At 38.0% G+C, this 23,892-nt stretch overlaps 2 protein-coding genes across 31 annotated transcripts in view; one reads left to right on the forward strand and one right to left on the reverse strand.

Annotated features, from left to right (window-relative positions):
* The window catches only part of LOC309870350 (uncharacterized protein), a gene marked incomplete at its 5' end in the record, with an annotated part of 111,125 nt that extends 110,059 nt beyond the window's left edge, over positions 1-1,066 (forward strand). Inside the window, one exon of the mRNA XM_082742484.1 lies at positions 830-1,066. The remainder of the gene's footprint in view (positions 1-829) is intronic.
* A 2,938-nt stretch (positions 1,067-4,004) lies between these two features.
* CREM (cAMP responsive element modulator) overlaps positions 4,005-23,892 on the reverse strand; it is a 71,450-nt gene continuing 51,562 nt past the window's right edge. For 8 of the 30 annotated variants that reach the window (XM_082739752.1, XM_082739722.1, XM_082739729.1 and 5 more), the window contains 3 exons: positions 14,382-14,417; positions 10,532-10,688; positions 4,496-5,745 (listed from right to left, as the gene is read on the reverse strand). In XM_082739752.1, coding sequence (XP_082595878.1) covers positions 5,601-5,745; positions 10,532-10,688; positions 14,382-14,417 — 338 coding nt within the window. In that variant the 3' untranslated portion in view covers positions 4,496-5,600. Of the gene's footprint in view, positions 5,746-10,531; positions 10,689-14,381; positions 14,556-18,566; positions 18,769-19,301; positions 19,553-23,892 lie in introns of those variants that run through there. The other 22 variants (XM_082739725.1, XM_082739748.1, XM_082739735.1 and 19 more) reach the window with 12 other exon arrangements.

The raw sequence follows: 23,892 nt of genomic DNA on the forward strand, positions 1-23,892 counted from the left end.
AAAATGTTAAGAAAATCATAAAAGAGTACACACTTAAAGTTTCAAACCATAAAAAATCCGTGTTTAAGGGCACCCATGCCGTTCAAACCTGTGTTTGTTCAAGGGTCAACTATATACTTTCAGGACTTCTTTTACCTTGAAGATTCTACTTCAATGTGTACAACTGCAGCTTTGATATGCCAACAGCTAGTCATTAAACCAGGGTCATTTTCTCCTGAACAGCACCAGGGATTTTAAAAACCAGAGAGAAACTAATACATGCTTCTGCTCAAGAGAAAAGGACAGGTTTGGATATTTGTAGATCTAACAACTTGGAGCCACAGAACTCTCTTTCAGCAGGCCACCACCTGCTTGGTCAGCATGTGCTTCTCTTGGTCCCTTTTGGGCCTTTGGTGGAGTTTAGGTCAGAGCCCCAGGACAGAGGCATCATGCCACTTGCTGGGTTCTGTTCTTGGTCTTGAGCTCTACCAGCTATGTGACCTTAGGCACGTTACTTAACCTTGTCTTTAAGCCAGTTTCATCTGCCAACTGGGGATGATGATAAAAGCACCAAGACTTGTTGGGGTACAAGAGTTAAATGTGATAAGCCTATAAGGCATATTGGTACTCGCAGACTAAGCACTCGGTATATGGAGCAATGAGTTTGGATTACAGATGCATGGTTGTAGCAGCTATAGAACTCAGCATGAACCTGGAGAAAGTCCATGAAGTCACGATGCTGCCACAGCTGCCAGTCCTCTCCTCTTCCAGACTTATTCTTACTAATGCAACCTTACTTATTGACTTGAAGGAATGAATGAACATGCTGACTCCCTATATCTCTTTCCAGAAAGTCCAGATCACACAGCTCTGAAGATGGGACAGTAACGAAAGGAAGCATGTGACATGATCAATGCATTAAAGGGATCTTCTGCATGAAAAAGAAACTTGTAGTCGTGGCTGCCCTCCCAGGAGGTAGCTTTGAGTCAGGGAGAGGAAGCTGACTTTTCACTATATGCCTTTGTATCTTCTGAATTTCGAACCTCAAATATGTTACCTATATTAAAAAATATTTTTAACATGTCAATTTTTGAAAAGTAAGAAGACACCTTGTAACTTAAAATCATTGACCTCTTCCCCTCATGAGAGCTGGGGAGCTGAAAGCCCAGCCTCACTCGCCCTTCAGGACATCTGAGTGCGGGTCGCTGCTGTCTCACCCACGCAAGCCCCGAACTGGAGGGGTATGTGCTGAAGCCATGGGAGCTGGAAGAGAGGGAAGGTTCAGCATTATTTCACGTTTTGACTGGTTTCTGCACAAAGGAACCGAAGGAATTTCTACTGTAGATTTAGAGCAGGTCTTTTGCTGTGATTCTATTCTCCTGCCCCAGGAAGGCAAAGACCAGAATTAAAAGAAAGAACAGAGAGTGAGGAAAATGTGTGTGTGTGTTCCAAATAACCCATGATGGCTCAGCTTTTCCACATTGTTTTCCCAAATATTTTTCTAATAAATAAATCTAAAAAACTTAGCATACTTTCGAAAATTAAGACTGGCTTGGAAATAACTAAGGGTTGCATTTTATTTGAGCAAGTACAAGTATAACAAACGTATAGTAAGGTTAATTTTCCCTTTTACTCATCATTTCCCATCCCTGATGGAATTATGTGTGAATGTGTAAAGAGGATGGACCTGAAAGAATTTTTTTTTTAAGATTTTATTTATCTACGTGAGACAGAGCTAGAGCATGAACAGCGGAAGGGGCGGGCGGAGAGGGAGTAGCAGACTGCCGTCTGAGCAGGAAGCCTGCTGGTGGGGTGGGGGCTGACTGATCCTTGGACTCCGAGATCATGACCTGAGCTGAAGACACCCAGGCGCCCCCCTGAAAAGAAATATCTTAAAGTTCATTTAAAAGTAAGGTATCACACAGTAGCACATAACAAAATGCATCTTTGAAAAACAAACAATACTGTGTTAAAAACGCTTTGCGCTAAAAATATATTTGGAATTCTAAAATGTATAAATGTGAAGTGTAGCTGTAAGATGGATGTATATAGAAATAAGCTGTACACAAGGCAGAAATACTGAAATATGCCATGCTCGAGTAGGTCAGAATCAGGCCTGTGACTTTAGGATCACCCCAGAAGAGATAAGCCATATTTAAGTTCCTGAAGCCCGTGGCACCTGCGATAGAACAGAACAAAGTAGCGCATCACGGCGAAGCCAATTGGCAGCAGCTTGGCTTGTCCCACACAGGGCTGAATTGCTTCATTATTTTTGGTTCTAGACTAGAAAAACAGTGTGTTGGTTTCACAAGTCCTCATTAAAAAGAAAAAAAAAAGTGTAGTTTAGGCACTTGGGAAACAGCCTATCAGAAGGCACTGGAAAACTCTGAAGAGAAGTGTAGCCGCTGACGCGAGATGCTGTGCTGCCGGCAGGCCCGGCGCTCACGCACGGTTGAACGCGCGGTAGGAGTCGCTCTGCTTCATTTTCCCTATCAGGTGACTGAGCAACGGGAAGCCCTAGTCACATCTGACAAGGGGCTGTAATCCCACGATTCAGGGCCGGTGGTTTCTACATCCGGTAAGTCCAGATTCTGGAGATATTAGGAGAAACGAGCGCGCACGCAGGCACGGCCCGGGACTCTGCACGACCCTGTCCTGCAGGACGGACCACGGGCGCGCAGCGGCCCGCTCGCACCGGTGGCAGCCGTCCAGTGTAAGGCTGAGTGGAGAGCTGGCGAACCGTGCTACTTTTAGCAGCGAAAGTTTGGGTTTCGGGGACACAGTGAAGGAGCAAGAAACCAGAGTTCCCACGCGCCTCGGGGAGCGGAGAGCGTGAGCCCGCTCACCCCACCCCACCCCAAGCTCTCCCTCACCCCCTGCACAGCCCAGGAGCGCATCAGCCATCCCGTGCCCACCCTTCTTCCAGAACCCGTCTGATCCACACTGACGCCATATGTTTCACACAAGCCTGAACCACTCTCAGCCCCGGGTGGGGGGTGGGGCAGAATCTTCACTAGGAACCCCGAGCAAAAGGCACAGCCAGAACCTGGTCGTCATGCCACTGTGAAGTCACGAAATGAAGCCACCCTGGGATGCCCTATGTCTGGGCTTCTTGCTTTGTGAGGGAACGAAATCTCCTTACTGTTTAAACCTCTAGGGAGTGGGGAGACATCTGCTTTTTGTGACCCCAAGTAATGAGATGCAATCCTGTTCCTCCGAAATAACCTATTTTCTAGAGCAGTGCACACACATGAACGGATGCACACTCCCTCTTATAAACTAAACTCTGGTGTCAGTACTAACATTCTCCTAAATTCATCTCCTAAAGTCAAGCTCCTCCGAGAAGAGCGATTGCTCTTATTCCCTCTCCAGAATACCCTCCTCCCCAACACTACCGGTTACTTCAAGGCCCGGTTCAAAATCTGCCTCCTCCATAAACAGTTTCTTATTTAATCCCTGCCTACATCTGTCTCTAATTCCAACATATGGCATTTACTGTCTCTAACTTTTTTACAGCTTTCCTGCTGATCCTTGTGTTTCCCTCTCAATGTCTACTACACTGAGCACACATTTGATTTACAGTGACTGAGTATAAAGCACCATCTTCCTTCACCTGAAAACATGGGATTTTCCTTTCCTCTTTTCTTCCATGTCCTCTTTCCTCATCTTACTTCTCTGTAGAAGAAAAGACAAAAATTTAGGAAAAAGAAATTCAGAGCTCAGACCCTGAAGGAAGGTAAGTCTTTCTAAAGAAAGCTGAAATGGCATGGCCTACCTTCTGGGAGTTACAGATAAGGGAAAGAATTATGACATGGGGGAACAGCAGTTAGACACCACACCAATGACCTTCTGTTTTTGTACCTCCCTAACACTCTGAACAGGTCTCACTACTGAAAGTAGGGGAGGGGGCATCCTTAACAAATCAGAAGGTACAAGAGAAGATACAGCAGAGTCCAGCTCATGGTAGGCATTCAACAAAGGTCTCAGGAGTGCATGAGAGAGGACAGATCATCTTATGACTAGAGTTTCGGGCTTATACCTTAAAGCTTTTTATTATAAAAACAGAATGAAATGTAAATACCACTAAGGACACTGCCATCTCAATGTAATGGACTTCATCTGAATGTGTTGTCATAAAAATCTTTAATCTGATACAGACTTCAAGCTGTTTTGAAATGGAAAATAAAATCTTGGGTTGTTTTTGTTTTTACTTTAAAACTACTATGGCCATTAGCTAAAACTCAAAGTAAGGGCCTATCTGCAGAAAGGCTTTGTCCATCATCACATGACCTGAGTCTCTGTAGCTGCTCTTCTATGAAACAGCTCTGGGGCCATCCTTCCTACAAGATGGCAGAAAGAGCATCTGCAGAGAGCAAAACCTGGTGTAGAAATTGGCTCGTGTATCCTTGAAGGTTTGCAAATACAATATTAACTTTTACTTTTAACACATTCCAGATATATTAAAAATTTGTTGTAACTTTCATGAGGTTCATTCATTCAAACAGACACTAAGAACTTACGCAAGATCTTTTATATTACACAATAGAGTAAAAACTGTAGTAAAAGTTCAGATAGTTAAATGAGCACCAAACACTACAAAATGTAACCAGCATGGTTCTATTAAAAACGCTCTTCAACTATGCCATTCAAGGACAGCAATACAATACTTTCTTTACAAAGCAACTAATATAAAAATCTGTAAATGCCATAAATTCATTTATAGGCTCTTATTTTCATATAGGCATGTCATTAGATTCTTTTGATTCTTTCTTTCCTTCAATTCCTTCCTGAGGTATTTTTTTGTGGTTTGCTTTTATTGTACTGCTGGATGCATTATCTTTGATCATCCTTTCCTAAAATGATTTTTAAAGACCTGCAAAAAATTTTATTGCATAGGACACTATTCATGACAGAGGTTGGGAACTGCAAATATGTGGCATTGGAATAAGTCTTACAAATATTGCATTTTAAGAATGTTACATACATTTTCTTTTTTTTTTTTTTTACAGCTTGTCTCTTTAAAAAAAAAATTGAAGTTACAGCTAAGAGTTAACTACGTACAGTGAAGCATTTTAGGAATGTCAGAGGTTAGAGAATACGATGAATGATATACAAAGGAAAAAAGCCATAATTCTTGCTGGCTATATATTGTATTGCCTTCAAAAGCAACTGTACATGTTGTAATCAGTTCATAGTTAAATATTTCTACTAATCTGGTTTAGGAGAGCAAATGTCTTTCAAAGTTTCAAGTTCCTCTATGAGCTTCTTGTTCTGAACTTCCAGCACTGCAACTCGACTCTCCAGACATTTTACATATTCTTTCTTTCGACGTCGACATTCTTTAGCAGCTTCCCTGAAAAAAAGTAGAAGCAAAAGGGCAAACAAAACATTTTTTTTTTTTTTTTTTTGCATGCTATGGACAAGCAGACTTGGTAAATGTGATCATGGCTGCATTCCAAATCTTGGAATAGCGTTCCCAATTCAATGTCAAACACTAAGCCAAACTGGATTTTTAAGGGTCACAAGTGTCCCTTCCACAAGTCCACATGGCAATTAGTAGAATTGCTGCATCTCCTGCCTTGATTAGAGTTCATAATAAACAAGGTCCAAGTCAAAGACAGTTACTCTGCTTTATGGCAATAAAGATCTTTGAGGGCCTTGAGTTCCTCAATGAGAGTCTTGTTTTGGTTTTCAAGCACAGCCACACGATTTTCAAGACATTTGACATATTCTTTCTTCTTCCTGCGACACTCCCGGGCAGCTTCCCTGGAACCAACACAAAGCAAATGACTACAGGAACAACCTCCCAGCACGATCCAGACTGCTTCAAATGAACTTCTGCCCCCCAGACTCAAAGACCAATCAATCCTAGGCAAGGTTTATACAAAGCCACACAACAAATGTAACCAAGCACATGCCTTTTTTAAGAATACTTTCAAACAACAGGAACGAGTTGAAAGCTCGATCAATGTGTCCATCATTCATTGTAAATGCTGTTTTCTTAGGGCACACATTCCATGATAACAGTGACCAGAATGATTTTCAGTAACCTAAAACAATAGGACCACGTCCCCAAGTGGAATTTCTACAAAAACATTTACAGATCTTTTCAATTCTCTTGAGTATTTTTGTCCACCAAAAGCCACATATTCCATCACAATGAGTTAACTTTATTTTGGTCAGAAATATTGGAAAAATTAATCCTCAGAAATTTGAAATGTCAATATTGGAGATTTTGTTTCTTCAAGACTGAACCTCATCGGTAAAACAAATAAGCTCGACCATGACTACAAGAAGCAGTTTATTAGCTAGAAAACAACATGGATAAAGACAATGGTAAGCAAGTCACACACATTTTCATAAACCATAATGAAATGGACTCCGCTTCTGAAAATTAAGGAAAGGAAGAAGGGATAGCACAGAATCCAGCACTCAATAATTCAGACACTTTAAACCCTCAAAGTGAGAGCACCAATATTAAAACCTCGGAAAGGAAGCTACTATAACCCAAAACTCTATGTCAAGACTGTTTTCCAATCACGTGCCTTTACTACCCAATCTAGGAATCTTTAAAGCGCTGTAGGCATGCCCAAAAGAAGGGACAGACCAGCCAAAGCAACAAACACAAATACACAGATGAGTTAGTCATTCTCATGCATAGCCCCACCAAAAAATAATAAATAGAGCCAACATTTTTCTCTTTTTCCTTTTTGTCAGGGTGGAGTATATTCTCCTCTGTAGAATATACTCTCTGATAATAGTGTTCCTTTGGAGGAGTCAACTGAAAATAACTGCTTTGGGGTACACTTCAGATCAAAAAAGCCTATGTTGAAAGAGATAACTCAAACATATATTAACAGGAGTTGTGTTGGATGTCTAAACACCAGTTACTATAATGCTAGCTAGCACTGCTGCAATTCTGAGCCAGGAGTGATGTGTACAACAGATTTGGCCAATTCTGTTTTATTTTTAGGATAGTTGACTCACTAACAACTGGTTATCTGCTTTTTTCCTCCATGGGGCCAAATGTCAGCAGAAAAAAGACCTTGAAATCCCAGTGAACTGCAGGAAAAAACCAACTCTGACTTCCTAGCCAAGAACAATGCACTCACCCTGTGAACTCACCAAGTTCTCAGGCTTCTCAACTAGTTAACGAGAAAATTAAAAAAATGTAAGAAGTAAACTGAATCTGACAAATACAGATTCATTTAATCTCAATGATGCATAGGGAAAAACTGAGAACAAATCCAACCACACATTGAATTTGCAACTCTTTTACAAAGGAACTAAAATACATTTATGAATACCAATGTTTTCATGATTGAATCATTATATTAAATTCTAGATCTGGAAGGAAGATAATCACTCTACAAAACATGTTATCATTAAATGAAATTTTACATATGTAATAGCAGTGCTTGATATTTATTTTTTAATTTCTTTACCAAGGTGTACTCTCTGTTGTAAATATAATTTATATCTCATGTGGGAACGGTGCAGGTTACCAGTCAAAATGTTCCAAGCATCAAGCTTTAAATGATCGCACCAGTAGATGGTACATCCCCAAGTACTTCCCAGCTATGGAAAACACCTGTTTCTTCTATTAATAGCTAGCTCAGTTTTTAGGCCTTGCGTTTGTCTGGATATATCCTCAGCATGGAGAGGAAGTACATGGCAAAGAGGAAATGCTGACAAGGCTGTAAAGAAATATAAACTGTGGCTGGACTGGGAGAAATATCTATCAGATCTGTCATAAATGCCAGTCAAAGAATAAAGAGAGAATGCATGAGAGGTCTTTCACGTTAATAAGTAAAATCTACATACTCTCCATGAAGTGAAATCTGCAGCTTACTCTGAGGTCTCTTTGAGGTGAATCTGGAATAGTGCAGCGGGCAGGCTCTGGAAGAATGATTGCCTGATTGCACATCCAGGTTCTGTCCAGTGTGGGCTGCATGATCTTAACCAACTCACTATTTAGCCACTCTGAGCCTCAGTCCCTCATCTGGAAAGTAAGGATAATAACCAGACCTGGTTTCATGTGCAAGTTATGTGAGAGTTAAAGAAATGGTAGAAACAAAGCACTTACAACCTGCATATAGTACTTGCTCTGCTGAGCCTCCTGTTAGCCATTTATCATCGGCTCTTCCCTTGTCCTGCTCTTAGACTGAGATCTGGAAAGCTAAGATAGATCCTTCTCAGAATTCCTTGCAGCTAGGAATTCTATTAGCTATTTCTAGCCAAGAAAACGCGGGTGAAAGATGCTGTGAGGACCTGCCAGAAGTTTTTGGAAGATCCAGAAGCTCTGGACCTTCTTCCTGCTTGTTGTGATCCTAAGAACAAATGTCACCTGCTAAAGCTGACAAGGCAGGGAGGAAAAGCCTGGATCCTTGATGACACTGCTGAGCCTTTGTTCTGGCTGCACATACCTCTGGGCCAGTCACATAAGATCAAAATAACACCTGTGAGGTGAAGGCTCCATTTCCCTGGGTTATTTACAGCTCAAACACAAACACTACCCAATAAGCTGTTATTAGCGAATTATTTTTTTAAAACGTAAAATTTTATGACTGTTTTCCTCAGGGAAATTTATTATTTATGTGTAGGTAGCTGTGGGGCACTTTTAGAGGAACCCACTTGCCCAGTATTTCACCATTTCATTGAGAGTTCTACGGACATTTTTTTTTTAATCTAAAAAACAAAAGGGAAATAAGAATGCTACTTTCTAGGTCTTTTTATTTTCTTTAGGAAAATAAGACATCAATGAACAATCTTACAGTTTGCATTATTACTATACTTTATATTTCTAAACTGAATTCTGTGACCATAGAAGCAAATGTTTTCATAACTCCCTAAGATCTCAGAAAGGACAGTTTTAAAATATCCATATTCCCCACCAGATCTAAGTTAGAGATCTTTGATAGTAAGACTTCCACAGAACAACTATGTGTGATACTCTGTGAGCCTCACCCATTCAGCCCCTTCAGGATTTCTGAATAAAATGCTGACAATGAAAAATAGGAACCCAGCATGACTTAGTCAACCTGGAACAATCACTGATAAAGATGTGCGTGTCTTAATGATCTTAGTTTGGGTAATCTGTTGTATTTTCCAGGGTACAAAACTCCATCTAGTGATCTGTGATAACTACAATGTCTGGGAACTAAATCCAACTTAAGGAGTCCTGTATTGTATAAAAATGTGACCTTTGTTTATTTAATATTTTATTTATTTATTTGATAGAGAGAACAAACAAACAGGGGGAGGGTCAGAGGGAAAAGCAGACTCCCCGCTGAACAGAGAGCCCGATCAGGACCCGATCTCTGGATCCTGGGATCATGACCTGAGTGGAAGGCAGATGCTTAACTGACTGAGCCACCTGGGTGCCCTCAAAATATGACATTTAAACGGAGGTTAGTAAGCTGAATATAGCTGCTACTGATTCACATTCAGTTACAAAGGACTGTTACAAAGTCAGTACTTATTTCTGAATTGTAGTGGCTCAAAAGTCACAATTTCTAGACTAACTAGCTTGCTAATGCCTACTAACAAACCACCACCACATGGTCCTGGTCAGAGATGAGCACATGATGTCATCTGAAATGTATTGTTTTCTTACAATGAGGGTATGATTTAACACTTAGGAATAAGGTTGACCAAATGACTTGGCGAACTCTTAGACTATTCTGTTCATTTTGAAAATCAGATTAATTTGTACCATTTTCCATCATAAAAACTAACCCAAGAAATAATATACAAGTCAAATTAAAGAATTTTGGAAAACAGCATTTTTATGACATACTCTTATTTAAAAAATAAAATTACAGCAACATGGTACAAGAGTAAGTGAGAAAATGAGAGCGTGAACTGAAAGTACATATGCTATAATATTAGTAGGGATCTCTAAGTGACAGGGCTCTGAGTAATTTAGTTTCTTTCTTTGCTTTGTATTTGCACTTGACCAAAGTTTATCAGACTTAATATGTATTTCAGTATAATAGAAAAAAACAAAGTTACAAAATAGATAAAAGGAAACTACATACAAAAGGCTTAGAAAATTCTATTTATTTATTTATTTAAACTCTACCCCCAAAACAGGGGATTGAACCCATAACCCCAAGATCAAGAGTTGCATGTTCTACTGACTAAGTAGAACCAGGTGCCCCTAAGAGGCTTAGCAATTCTTTACTCACACTTAAATTTATTTTGCTCATAAAGAAGCAAAAAAATTACACTTATCACCTATTTCACAAAGTAAATACCAAGTAAAAATTAAATCTTTATTTGTAATAAAGCCCTTGCATCATCATTAAGAAAATTAATGTATCTTTTAGACATTACCGTTACCACATGTAGCGATGTGCCTCTTGCTGATGAAATGGCACTCTGATGACAAGACAATCTAATTATGGTCACATGCAGAGCACAAACCCCAAAATGCACAGAACATGTAACTTGGGAGAAATGACGCAGGAAAAGCAATTTTTTTAAAAGCCCCACAGCAATAAGTTGTGTGTCCAATAGGTGGTTACTGGTTTCCGATGAAACATCCTACCTGTTTTTCATTAGCCTCAGCTCTCTTTTGCGTGTTGCTTCTTCAGCTAGTTGCTGGGGACTGTGCAAGCTTCCTGGTGAGGCAGCCATCACTACTCCCTGTGGCAAAGCAGTAGTAGGAGCTCGGATCTGGTAAGTCGGCATGTCACCAGTGGCAGCTGCAATGAAACAAAATATGACAAGTTTATATAAACAATTTACAACTTGATCTTTTATATAAAACTGACCTGGAAATAACATACTTCTATATGTCATAAGAAGTGACCTTGCTAATATTTAAGAGGATTCTTTTGAGCATTAAAGTCTTAGGTATCAAAGATTTTCAGCATTTGGAACAATAATATTCAGCATGCTCTATACAGTTAAGGTAGAAAAAAGCCCCCATGCATTTTAGAAAGGTTTTTACCAAAGGCTAAATTAGAGAGGCTTTTCAACTGCTCTCTGGGGAAAAAAGCCCTGATGTGTTTATCAATTCACATGATATAGATACTTTCACTATGGCCAATCTCAAGCTACCAGTGTGACCTCTTGGAAGGTGGAGATGAGAAGACATACACAGTAAGTAGGACACCATACAGATAAAAGAGATGTAAATAACATCAAGAGCATAGATAAAATTATGAGAAGTGATGAGTTTTGAGTATTTATAGGTTTTAACATAAGCTATTTGTTAAATTTATATATGTATTTTTTTATATATTTAATTTTTAACAATGGCTCTTTTTACAACCAGCTCACGAAACCCTGAAAATTTAATAATCACTCTAGCATACCGGTGGGAGCTGGCTCTAGCATACCACTGCAAAAATGTTAACTAAACAGAACATCTCCATTCTCTGAATATTCCAGATAAGAGATTTTCCTGTCCCCTATACCGTGCCTGAGACAGTTACTGGATGTATTTAAATATAAGTCCTACTACCATAAGATGACTGAGGCTCGCTGTCTTTTCCAATTAAAAACCAAAACAAAATAAAGAACAAAACAGCAAAGCTCTACTTAAATCTAATTTCTCTGGGTGATGATCATTTTTGTCTTAAGTAGGTTTCTTGAGATAATAATACATTTCTAAGTATTCATTTAAAAAACTTTTCTAATTATAGTGCAATCATAGTTCAACGACAGACTTAATATTCACTTAGTATTCATACTGAATACTAAAAGTCCTCCAAGTTTCCTAATTTATACTCAACATTTGCCTTTCTACTCTAATGAACATAGCTTCTTAGAAGAGACAGATGGATTTAAGTGATGAAATATGTTTCTACCACCACTGTTTCAACTTTGAGAATGTATGGTCCAGAGTTAATCTGACACTCTAAGAGATTATAAAATTCATGTTGTCTCAAAGCTAACTACAAGATAAAGGTTTTAAAAAAGTTACCAAATCCTACAAAAATTGGTCTGAACCAATGCCAATCAAAATAGAAAACACATCACTTCCATATTTCATTAAAATGCATTATAACCATTGAGTAAGAACTGAAATTTTACCCAAAAGGCACACGAAGACTTTTTTTTACAAATGAAAATACCTACACAGTTTAAAAGATCAATCAAAAACAGATCTAGGTGCTCCTTTTTGGGTAAATGCCAGGGTTTTTTTTTCCCCCTAGAGCTTAAGAATTAGGTGAAAATATTTTTTAGACTTTCAAAAAAGAGTTTTGGGGGAAGATCACTTAAAGGTCTTCATAACATTAACAAAAACACCACTTATAAGGATGCACTTCTCCTTCCTTCTACATATAATCTTAAAAACAATGGTGACAAATAGTAACTGATAAGTACAAAGATCACCAGCAAAATCTCTATCAATAATAAAATTGGGGAAAATCCTAAATTTTTGTGACTATTTAAAATTCTGTATACACAGTTATCTCATTGTATATCATAGATTATCTCAGCTTTGAAATATTTAAGAAGATAATTTTAAAAACAGTTTTAACTGTTAACTGACTCAAGATTTTTCTATTTTAATCGTATTGTCAGAGGATGTAGACTGGAACACAGAATAACATAGTTCTCTCCTCTCTTCTCTTTACCCACATCCAGGGAAGAAGGTTATGGGACAATAAAGGTTGACACAATGGAACAGCTAGAGGCTACACAGGCTTTCTAAAACTGGAACAATAGCCACTGACGAATGAGAAGTTTATGAGATGTTTATGTGTCATCGTGTTGACATTCGCAGGGGGCATGGGTACAGACCTTGGTCTAGGGCCATTCTTTTGCAAACTCTGGTTACACAGAAGTGCAATAAAATTAATAGAGGGTTTCATTATACTTTCTCTCTCCCTCTCCTTTTGTATGCATCCACTATTTTCTGTCCTATAAAGTTAGAACAGAATTCTCATATGATACGTAAAAGTTAGTTTAAGAGTATTCATTCTTTTTGTAAAGAAGAAAAAAAAGGGGGGTAGGTATACTTCATAGATGAAAACTAAAGTTTATTCATTGGCCTTACAAGCAGAAATGGTTCTAAACTTTTGCCTGTTTCCAAAAGCTGAAACCACCCTCAAAGGACCAAATTTGGCAATTCAATAGAAGCAATTCAAAAGAAGTATTCTTAAAACATTCTGAGTAACAGCTCAGGAAAAAGATATCACTTTAAAATGATAACTTAGAAGGGAATGATATATTTGGATATATTAGTTCTGGGATGTTGCTAATAAATTGGGTTTTATTGCAATGTTTCAGATATACTACATATTTATCTCCTTCAACAAAAATGAGGTTGGTCATTAGTTCAAGACAGAAATATGATTTGGCATTAATTAGTAGGAGTTAATACACATTTCTGTAATATCCTAAGGAATCTATATGATGGTACACTTTAAGTGGTCACAGAGTAAATGTCAATGGATAAATTCCATATACTCAAATATGATCTTATCAGTAAATACACTAAAAAGATATGGGCAAAGAGAATTTCTTGTTTTGAGAAAATCCAAATGTCAAAAAGTTTTATTGCTGAAAGAAGTGATAAAAAAAAAAAGTTTTTATCTTGGTTAGCTTCAGTTTCCAATGTTACCAATTCAGTGGCAATTAAAAGCAGATTCAATACCTAGAATCACAGTTCAAAGAACCACCTTACAGTCTTTGATGACCTATTCTTATCCCTGTACATCTATAAACGCCAGTTCCTATTCTAACTACTAAATGTGTGTCCACATTATTTATTCTAGAATTTCACCGTATACATTATTTCTGACGATAAATGAGTCACCAGTGGGGCTATCTATCATTTTGTGACTGAATAAAGATAATACATAAAAGATACTTCTATACTAATTTTATTCTAAGGCAGCAAAAACTTTAAAGACAAGCCAGGGATGTCTTTTTAAGCTGGTACTCTCTATAATCTAGCACAGTGTCTGGCATATCATGGGTGCTCAGTGGATTTACATGCACACCACAAAGGAAATTTTGAACTTCCCAGAGTTTTGTCATTTGAATGTTTAAAATAAGCATTATTATTATTATTGTAAGACTATTGTTAGCTATTATTATAGCTAAGTCTTTAAGTATTTAATACTAAGGTGTGAGAAGCCCTTATAAGATGCTATGTATCTATTCAAACTGGCATTATTTCCTAATCTTCCTTTACATAGGAGTCATTTCACCTGGCATTTGAGAAGCAGACGAGTTCTAATTAGTGTTTCCCACTATCTATCTCCTGAGAGGAAAATTTTTTTTCGGTTTAGCATCAAATATATCATGGAAAAAGAAAATTCCTAGAACTCTCAATTCTGGTCATTAGGCTTCATACCTCTCTTTGCAAGCTTTAAACACGGTACAGTAGAAAAAGCATGGGATCTGAGTCTGGATTCTAGTCCAGCTCTGCCACTTACCAGCCATGTGACTTGGGGCAAGTTCAGTTTCCTCATCTGTAAAATGGGGATACATTATCTCATTTAATACTCACAATAAACCCTGTAATGTATGTCAAAGTGTCTAGCACAGTGCCTGGCACATGGTAGGCATTCAGCAAATGTTAGTTCCCTTCCTCTTCCCTTCCTTAAGTTCTGAAAGACAATGTTCCAAATTATGCTTATACTGTATATTAGTTAAAAGGCATATAACATCCATAAAAATATTTTCCCCTGGAGTTTCCCTTCTAACAAACCTGGGTAAGAGAATGATTGAAATATATGTCTCTTATTCCTTATTTTGTTTAAAAATATGCCTATTAAAAATGTCTAAAATTTATACAATATTTTGTTATATTCCTTTAGAGAATAAATTATTAGAAGATAGTAAAAGTCCTTTTCAATGTTTATAATCATTTAGAATAGAACCTCAAAGGTGGAGAATCACAAGTAACCATATTATAGTCTTATAGTCTCATCAGACTGCTAATAAGAAAACTAACTGAAAAGCCTCTCAAGTCAAAGAGTTATTTGTTTCTTCCTAACAAAGAAAGAAATAAGAAACTCAGCCAAAAGCCTATCTTGATAGTTTTCAAAGAGGAACAACTTATCCACATCCCAAATAATGGTGATTTTGTTTGTTTATTCATCTACTGATTGATATCCCTGTAGTACTGAGCACATTCACTGAATAAAAACATTTTTATAAATGGAGCTCCTAACCTTCATATGTCATTTCGCTAGGTGTCCCTTATCCCAAATCTACCTAAGTAACAAGCAACAGAGCTAACTTTGAAGTTGGACTGATAAGCAGGGGACTTCTTTTCCCTAGCTCCAAGAAGCTACGACCATCTTTACCTTTCTTTTTTCCTTCTCTCCCTCCCATCCACCGCGCCAGGGCACACAATGCCCAAATCAGCCTTGTCCTTGCCTGGTGTCTCACACTATCAAAACCTTTTCCTTCTCCACTGCTCTATTTTTTCCAGGAAAACTAAATCCTAATTAACTGACTATTTAAGCACTGAACAGTTTCAAATTTGTTAACAATAATTATAATACTCAGACTGCAAAGAATTAAATCATTTACTATTTTTACTTTAAGTTACATATAAGGGAACTTCCTGAGTTGTTTAGTGAAAATCTTAAAAAAAAAAAATCTATGTAAAAGATAATAAATTATAAGTATTGACATGAAAAGTTCTGTATATTATCAAATATACACGCTATTGCCCTGTGAGAGTAATAATATTGTAGAAAAAAAATCCATTTTGACTATTTAAAATAATGCTAGCTTTATTTTGTATGTTTTCTGAGTAGTGTGTAGGATGCTGTGGTAACTCATCTAAAATTAGCATGAATTTATCAGGTGAATTTTGAGGAGCAATGTAATATGGTGTGAACAGAACCAGACAAGGTCTGGTCTTAAAGTCTGAAGGTCCAAACTGGTTCACCACTTGTTAGCTTTGTGAGCTTGGAAGAGTTATTTACCACTCTGATCCATGTTATTATATGAAAATATAATATCTGCTCTGAGCACATCACTGCTTCTCCTCATGGGTATTTAAATAGTTTCCTCAGGGAGACCTACCCAGATCCTTTAACCTATATTACCTGTTTCCTGTAGGTCTCTCACCATTTGATTGTTTGATAGCACTGAACATGTTTGTATTTGTATTTATATTGTAACACTGCAAATTTTTAAAAGCTTACATAAATTCAAAGTATAATAATTATTTTATTAGGCAATATATTCATATAGGCAAACAAAAAACTGGGCAAAGTAAAATAATCATCCCAAAAAATATTTCTTTGAAATTTTTTCAAAAATATTGGGAATGTAGGACAATGGAAATTTCAGTAAAACTTCCATACAGATTCGGAGTTTTATTAAAACTTAAGGTAGATAAACGACTTTTTTCACTTCCACCATGATTATAACTTGCTTTGCTGGCAAGTTTAAGAAACTGTTATACCTGATCCAAACCTATCTTTTATGTGAAAATTCCCCCCAAATAAGCTTTTCAAGTGTCCTTCTTTCACAAGGTGAAATGTATCCTTATTCTCATACATCAAATATTAACTAAGACACTATTTTCCAAATTTGAGTGAGTTGGAATATTTATTTTTAATAATTCAGAAATTCAGGCTAAATACAATATATTAGAGTTTTTAAGACTCAGAGACTAAAAGATATGGAGTGAGGATCTTAATATAATCAGCTTATGAATAAAGAAAGCCAAAAACTACTTCTAACGAAAATTTAAACTGAACCCACAAGTCTCAATAATACAATTTTATAAACTATAGCTATTCACTTTCCACATTTTATTCCATGATCCTATAAATAAATACCTAAAAACTTTTCCCATACCAGTCATTGTTAGCCTGATTTTGGTCTAGGCAAGTTTTTCAAACTGTAAGTTTTAGACCTTTAGTGGGTCATAAAATCAATTTCATTAGCAACAGAAAAAATAGAAAAGCACATTATATCTCTACTATATTTAAAGATAAGCACTTTTTAAAAAGCAAACAAAGCAACCAAAAACACTGCAGGACTTAAACTCATCACACTTAGATCAAGACCTGAGCTGTGATCAAGAGAATTAACTGACTGAGCTACCCAGGCACCCGAAGGTAAGCATTAGAGACAAACCAGAAGAGACTCCTAATCATAGAAAACAAAATGAGGGTTGCTGAAGGGGAGGGGAGTGAGGGGAAGAGGTAGCAGGGTGCTGGACATTAAGGAGGGTATGTGATGTAATGAGCACTGAGTATTACGTAAGACTGATGAATCAAGGACCTCTCCCTCTGAAACCAATAATAAGATGTTATTTTATATGTTAATTGAATTTAAATAAAAATTAGAAAAGAAAACTTGTTTTATGTACACACACACACACAGATGTATACAACATCATGATGTAAAACATGGGTCATGATCAAAAATATGTGTAAGCCAAAGATCTATATCAGCCCATGTGGTTCACCAATCCATACAGTAGGTCCTCTACTATTACTTTAAAAAGTCTCTTAAACACTGTGCTCCTCAAAACAAACAAAAGTTTTTCATTTTTAAACAGCATTTCAAAATAGAATTGGTTATGTGAAAACTGATCAGATTTCTAAAAATAATGATTTCCAAAGCACAATGAGGTCTTGTGAAAAAAGTTTGATATTTTTAAATGTTAGCATTTTGAAAATTTTAAATTGGAAGTAACTCATGTATGGGTAAAACTGTGAAACAAAGCTCTTCAAGGACAGTGTATGTTCATTCCATACACATAAATGTATAAGAATGTTTACTTACAAGCAATGACTAAAAATATATGCAAAGTTTTATTTTAAACTTTCATCTTTAAATATATTATGAATTTTCAAATCTTTTATTTTTTTTTATTTTTAATTTTCTCTCACGGTTAGACCTAAGAATTGTAATTAAAGTCTTAGTAAAGAAAGATATAAGCCCAGCAAATAAATACATGCACTAAATGCCTTTTGCTTCTAGAATCCCATTGCAGTATTTAAAATTATTTTAAGGCCATCTGTATCTTACAATAAACTTGTCATTTGAGAAAAATAATAGTGCATCAAGATAATTTTCAAAACGCTTTAATACAGGTTTTAGTTGCTCAGATCAGTGGAGTGTTTCCATCTAGGAAGAGGGTTTAGACCGACTAAAACTCTGAAAAGCTAAACTGTGGTGAAGCTGCTGACAATCATCTTCGTGATTTCAACTGCAAATTCAGAACTTGGTTAGAAATGAGACACCACCGAAAAAAACAACAATGCGATCCTAATACAGAACATAAGCAACTAGGTCAGGATCATTCTGTAATTAAGAAAACCAAACAACAGGATTACTGATCACAAATTTCAAGAACTGAGACTGGGAGGTGGAGGGGTGGGGGTGCGGTGGGACAACTTTCAGACAAGCACTTCCCTGACTGAGCGCTAGAGGGCACTCCGAGGCGCCAGTGGCCGATCAAGCAAGGGTGCGGAAACCCTCCAGCTCCAGAGCCCACCTCTCCCCCAGCACGTGTGCGGCGGCCTCAGCGGGAGGCTCAACCTGCCCACGTAGGCGGAGGCGGGACGGACGGCCTCGGAGTTCTGCTCACCCAAGCATTACAGGTTTCACAAAGCGTTCCCCCTCGTCAAGCAGATACTTACCTCAAGAGAAACGCTAAAGTAAGGCTTACGGGAAAAGCTATTCAGTGTTAAGAGCGATCGTGGAGATAGAGGCAGTGGCGAGCTAGTTAACAACCCTAAATCTGTCAGCAGCCCTTGACAAAGCAGAAAGGAACTGACTAAATCACAGCATGACTCGGAGCTGACGTCAATGTGCAGCTCGCTTGGAGTTTAACTTTTCCACTTCCCTGCCGAACACGATTCCAGGAAATGTAGTGACGTCAGCCCTTTGAACTCGATTAGCTGAGGTACAGACCATTTTAAACACAGGAGGAAAGAAACAAGTAGGCACGCAAACCCCGCCGACACGCTGCGTTTTCCTAGTCTGTTTTGGAGCAACATTTGTACACAACAACGAAATCGGAAGCTTAATTTTTTACAAGCTGAACCGCATGTTTAACGGTATGTTTAACTTGTAGCTGCACTGAATTTGCAACAGGTTGCAACGAAGTAACAGCTTATTTTAGTAAAGCACAACGGAGAGAGAAAGGATTACTGCCTTGGTCAAAAAAGCAATCCGCTGAGCAAAAAAGCATTTACACTAAGATGCCTTCACAGAGTGTGCTCATACATACAGATATATATTAAAAGAAACTTCTTACTCCTCAGCCACTAGAAAATTAATACTTTTTGAAACACTCAAGAGGTCTCTGAATTTTTCTAAACTTCAGAATAAAATTTTCAGAATTAATTTAAATCTCTCTTTAAAATTCTTACCTGTTTCATCTCCAGTTACAGCCATGATGGGCTTCTGCATACAGAACTGTCTTGTCTCCCCTATCACAGGTTGACATACAGTGTTCCAAACTAGCAAGCATGTGCAGGATAAGTAGGAGTAACTTACATCACAATGACATCACTAGCCTATCACTACCATCAATTTGCTTTGTCACAGAGGAGCTCAATGAAACCAAAGCCCTATAAAAACCCTTCCTGTAATAAACCATATTAATGTTGTTGTTTCTCATTGTACACAGAAATCTGTTGAGATGGGCTCTGGCAAAAAAAAAAAAAAAAAAAAGAAAAATGTCTCATTAGCATTAAGTTACAAGATTGTTTCTTATGGAGTAACTAACTTCTTTTATTATTGGTTCTGTCCAAGGTTTCTACATAAACAAAGGGGGCATAAACACTGTCTCTTTTATAACTCCTAGGAGGAAAAAACAAAACAAAACACATGGAGATTAAAGCGATAACAAAGGGACCCCCTAGGTGGCACAGTCATTAAGTTTCTGCCTTCTGCTCAAGTCATGATCCCAGAGCCCTTGGGATGGAGCCCTTGCATTAGGCTCTCTGCTCTTGGGAAGCCTGATTTCCTTTTCCCACTCCCTCTGCTTGTGTTCCCTTTTTTGCTGTCTCTCTGTCTCTGTCAAATAAATAAAATATTTTAAAATAAGTAAATCAGACAAAACCCCAGAAAAACATTGAGTAATACACAGAAATGTATTTCTTAAACACTTCTAAATTCGTCAAGGAAGAAATAACCAGCCACCTTCTTACACTTAACAGTTTTATTTGCTTAACTATTTGCTACAGCACCATAAAATCCAGCAGTTCCCTAGGTGAAACAGAATTTGCTAATTTCACTTGAATAAATACATTAAAAAAATTCACTGTGCCACATGTAGCAAGAACTACATAGCATTCTTCCATAAATATTAGCTTGAATCATAGGAATTGGCTATTTGACATTTTTAGCTCATAAAAAACAGCAATTTCGGGGCACCTGGGTGGCTCAGTGGGTTAAAACCTCTGCTTTCGGCTCTGGTCATGGTCCCAGGGTCCTGAGATCGAGCCCCGCATCGGGCTCTCTGCTCAGCAGGGAGCCTGCTTCCCTCTCTATCTGCCTCTCTGCCTACTTGTGATCTCTGTCTGTCAAATAAATAAATAAAATCTTTTAAATAAATAAATAAAAATTAGTTCATGTTCAACAGTATAAAAGAACATAGTCTGGAAAAAGAAATGATTTGCACATCTATCGAGTGTACAATAATAAGTCACATGGCACTGAGACCTTTTATTGTTAACAGTGGGCTGAATAAAGCCCATTCCCTTATATGATTAGAATTCCACCTACCATATTAAATTGATGTGCTTCTCCAGAGCACATGAATTGAAGACATCTGGCTATGTAAGAAAGTGTGGAGAGTAACCTAGACATCAGTCCCAAACAGACTCCATGACAGACTCTCTTCCATCTCAGCCATACCTAAGGGTTTCATTTAATAAAATGGTTTTATTAAACATTTATCATGCGCCAGGGACTGTGCCAGATACTAAGGACCTCTACCCAAACATAAGTTATCTAGGCATGTCAAATATACCCTAAGGAGGTACAATAAGAACTGACAGGAGGTTATCTAAGCCAGATCTGCAGGATCACAGAAGGCCTCCTGGAGGAAGTACTAAGATGAAGCCTGAATAATGTAAATGACTGACATAAGTGTTCTTGTCAGGGCAAATGGCTAAGTGTGAGGCCCTAGAAAGGAAAAGAGGGTACGGCATAGCACAGGAAATGAAGAAATCTTGCACAGAGCTGCATTACAAAAGAGGGAGAAGTTGAGAGGGAAATATCTAGTAAAGGTGGCAAGGCCTAGATCAAGCAAAGATTTGGGCCATGTTAAAGATTTTGGACTAAGGGACATGTGGGTGGCTCAGTTGGTTAAGTGTCTGCTTTCAGCTCAGGTCATGACCCCAGGGTCCTAGGCTCCTTGCCCAGTAGGGAGCCTGCTTCTCCCTCTGCCTGCAGCTCCCTTTACTTGTGCTCTCTCTCACTGCTCTCTCTGAAAAATGAATAAGTAAAATCTTAAAAAAATTTTTTTTGGATTTTGAATAACAAGTAACAAGACTTCACTGAATAAGAGGTTGACACGGTTAGATGTGAATTTTAGAGATACCACTCTGAGCTGACGAACTGAGTATAACAGAAAAAAAGAAAATGTTGGAGGTAGAGACATTTGTTTTTAAAAAGTATTAGTAGCTCCCAGGATTACTGGGAGGGATGAAAAAAGGGAGCCTGAGCTTTCAGGAACAATTCTCAAAAAACCAGACCAAGAGGAGATCTGCCACCGGGGGCATGATTAGGAAGATCAGGGAACTTCACCACCACTACCAGCTCCAGGGCAGCCACCCAGCAGAAGGGATGACAGGTCGGAGGGCATGGCAGTAAGTAGGATTGGACAGCAGGGGTGGAGAGAAGTGGAAGATGAGTGGTTTAGCTGGGAGGAAGGACAGATGACACGCAGGTTCTTAGCCTGAAGCAACAGGTTGGACAGGAGTCCATTACCGAAATAGGGTAAACAAAGAGAGAACTAGAGTGGGGAAAATGGATGTGACTTTGGACTGAAAGAGTCAAGAGATGTATGTGGGACTTCTAAGCAGCTAGATGGGAGTCAGGGGCATGGTCAGAGTGCACTGACAACCAATGGGCAGGGATGAAGTCAGCCAGGGAGAGTGCGCCAGTCAGATGGAAGAGGACCCAGGACACAATCTTGACAAACACTGACTAACGGTAAAGAGATGAGCAGACGAAGATTAGACCAAACAATGAGACTGAAAGACATGTAGGAGAGAGAAAAGAAAAAAACTATTAAGAACACAGTATCATGATGGAAAGTGAAGGAAGCAGAAGTCAATAGTGTTTAAATACTGCTGAGGGATCAATTAAGAGAAGGACTGAGAACTGGCAAAGAAATCCTGTGGCCTGTGAATGGAATGACAGGAGGGAAGGTGCCCACGTAAGTGACACAAGAATGCCCACTGACCCTGTATTTAATATAGAAGTAGAACTCCTACCCACCATTATTTTAAGAAGAGGAGAAAAGGAAAGGAAAAGAAAAGGCAAGGAAAGAAAAGTTGAAAGAAAACACAGGGAATCAAGATTGGAAGGGAAGAAACAAACACCTTACTTGTGTTTGATAAAACATTCACATACCAACACAGATAGATTTACAAAGAATAAGCACATTATTAGAAGTAAATTCCGTTTGGCAAGATTAATAAATAAATTACGTTTTAACAAGTCAGTAATATTTCTCTACATCAGCAACAATTAGAAAATGTATTGCTCATAATAGCAACAGAAACCTTCAAGCATTTAGGAACTTAACAAAGAATATGAAGTACTTCCACAGGAAAAATTTTAAACTACTAAAAAGCTAAAATAAGATCCAAATAAATGAGACATTCTACAGTTTGGAACAACAGGTCAATTTAACATTATAAAGACCTCAGTTCTTCCTCACCCTTATACACAGTTCGTAGGAATGTAAATTGGTGCAGCCACAATGGCAATCAACATGGAGGTTCCTCAATAAATTAAAAATAGAGCTACCCTGGGTGCCAGGTGGCTCAGGGGGTTAAGCCTCAGCCTTCGGCTCAGGTCATGATCTCAGGGTCCTAGGATCGAGCCCCGCATCGGGCTCTCTGCTCAGCGACGAGCCTGCCTCTCTGACTACTTGTGACCTCTCTGACAAATAAATAAATAAAATCTTAAAAAAAAAAAAAATAGAACTACCCTATGATTCAGCAATCACACTACTGGGTATTTATAAAACAAACAAACAAAAACAAATACTACCTGAAAAGACAAACGCATCCCCATATTCACAGCAGCATTATCTACAACAGCCAAAATATGGAAGCAACTGGAGTGTCCACTGATAGGTGAATAGGTAAAGAAAATGCAGTGTGTACACACACACAAACACACAAATACACATAATTATTATTAGACCATAAAAAAGAAGGAAATCATGCCATTTGTGACAACATGGGTGGAACTTGAGGGCATTATGCTAAGTGAAGTGAGTCCGAGAAAAGACAAATACCATATGATTGTACTTACAAGTGGAATCTTCAACCACCACCACCCCGGGACCTGAGTGTGATACAGAGAACAGAGGAGTGGCTGCGAGATGGGAGGGCTGTGCTGGCAGGGAGGGAATGTACAAAATGGGTGGTTATCAAAAGGAACAAACTTCCAGTTACAAACTAAGTCCTGGGAATGTGATGACATACAGCACAGTGCCTGTAGTTAATACTGTGCTCTCTGTTTGAAAGTTGCTAAGAGAGTAAGTCTTAAAAGATCTCTCATAAGAAAAAACCAATCATAATAATGTGGTGGTGGATGTTAACGAGATTTATTGATTTATTGTGGTAATTACTTAGTGTGTGTAAATGAATATCAAATCATTATGTTGTACACTTGAAACTAACATAATTGCCATATGCCAGTTATAGCTCAATTTAAAAAAGAACTTTAGTTTCCCCCTAAATTAATCTATACATTAAAAGCAACCTCATTATT

This window comes from Mustela nivalis, assembly GCF_964662115.1.
Source record: "Mustela nivalis genome assembly, chromosome: 7".
In the NCBI taxonomy this organism is placed as follows: domain Eukaryota; kingdom Metazoa; phylum Chordata; class Mammalia; order Carnivora; family Mustelidae; genus Mustela; species Mustela nivalis.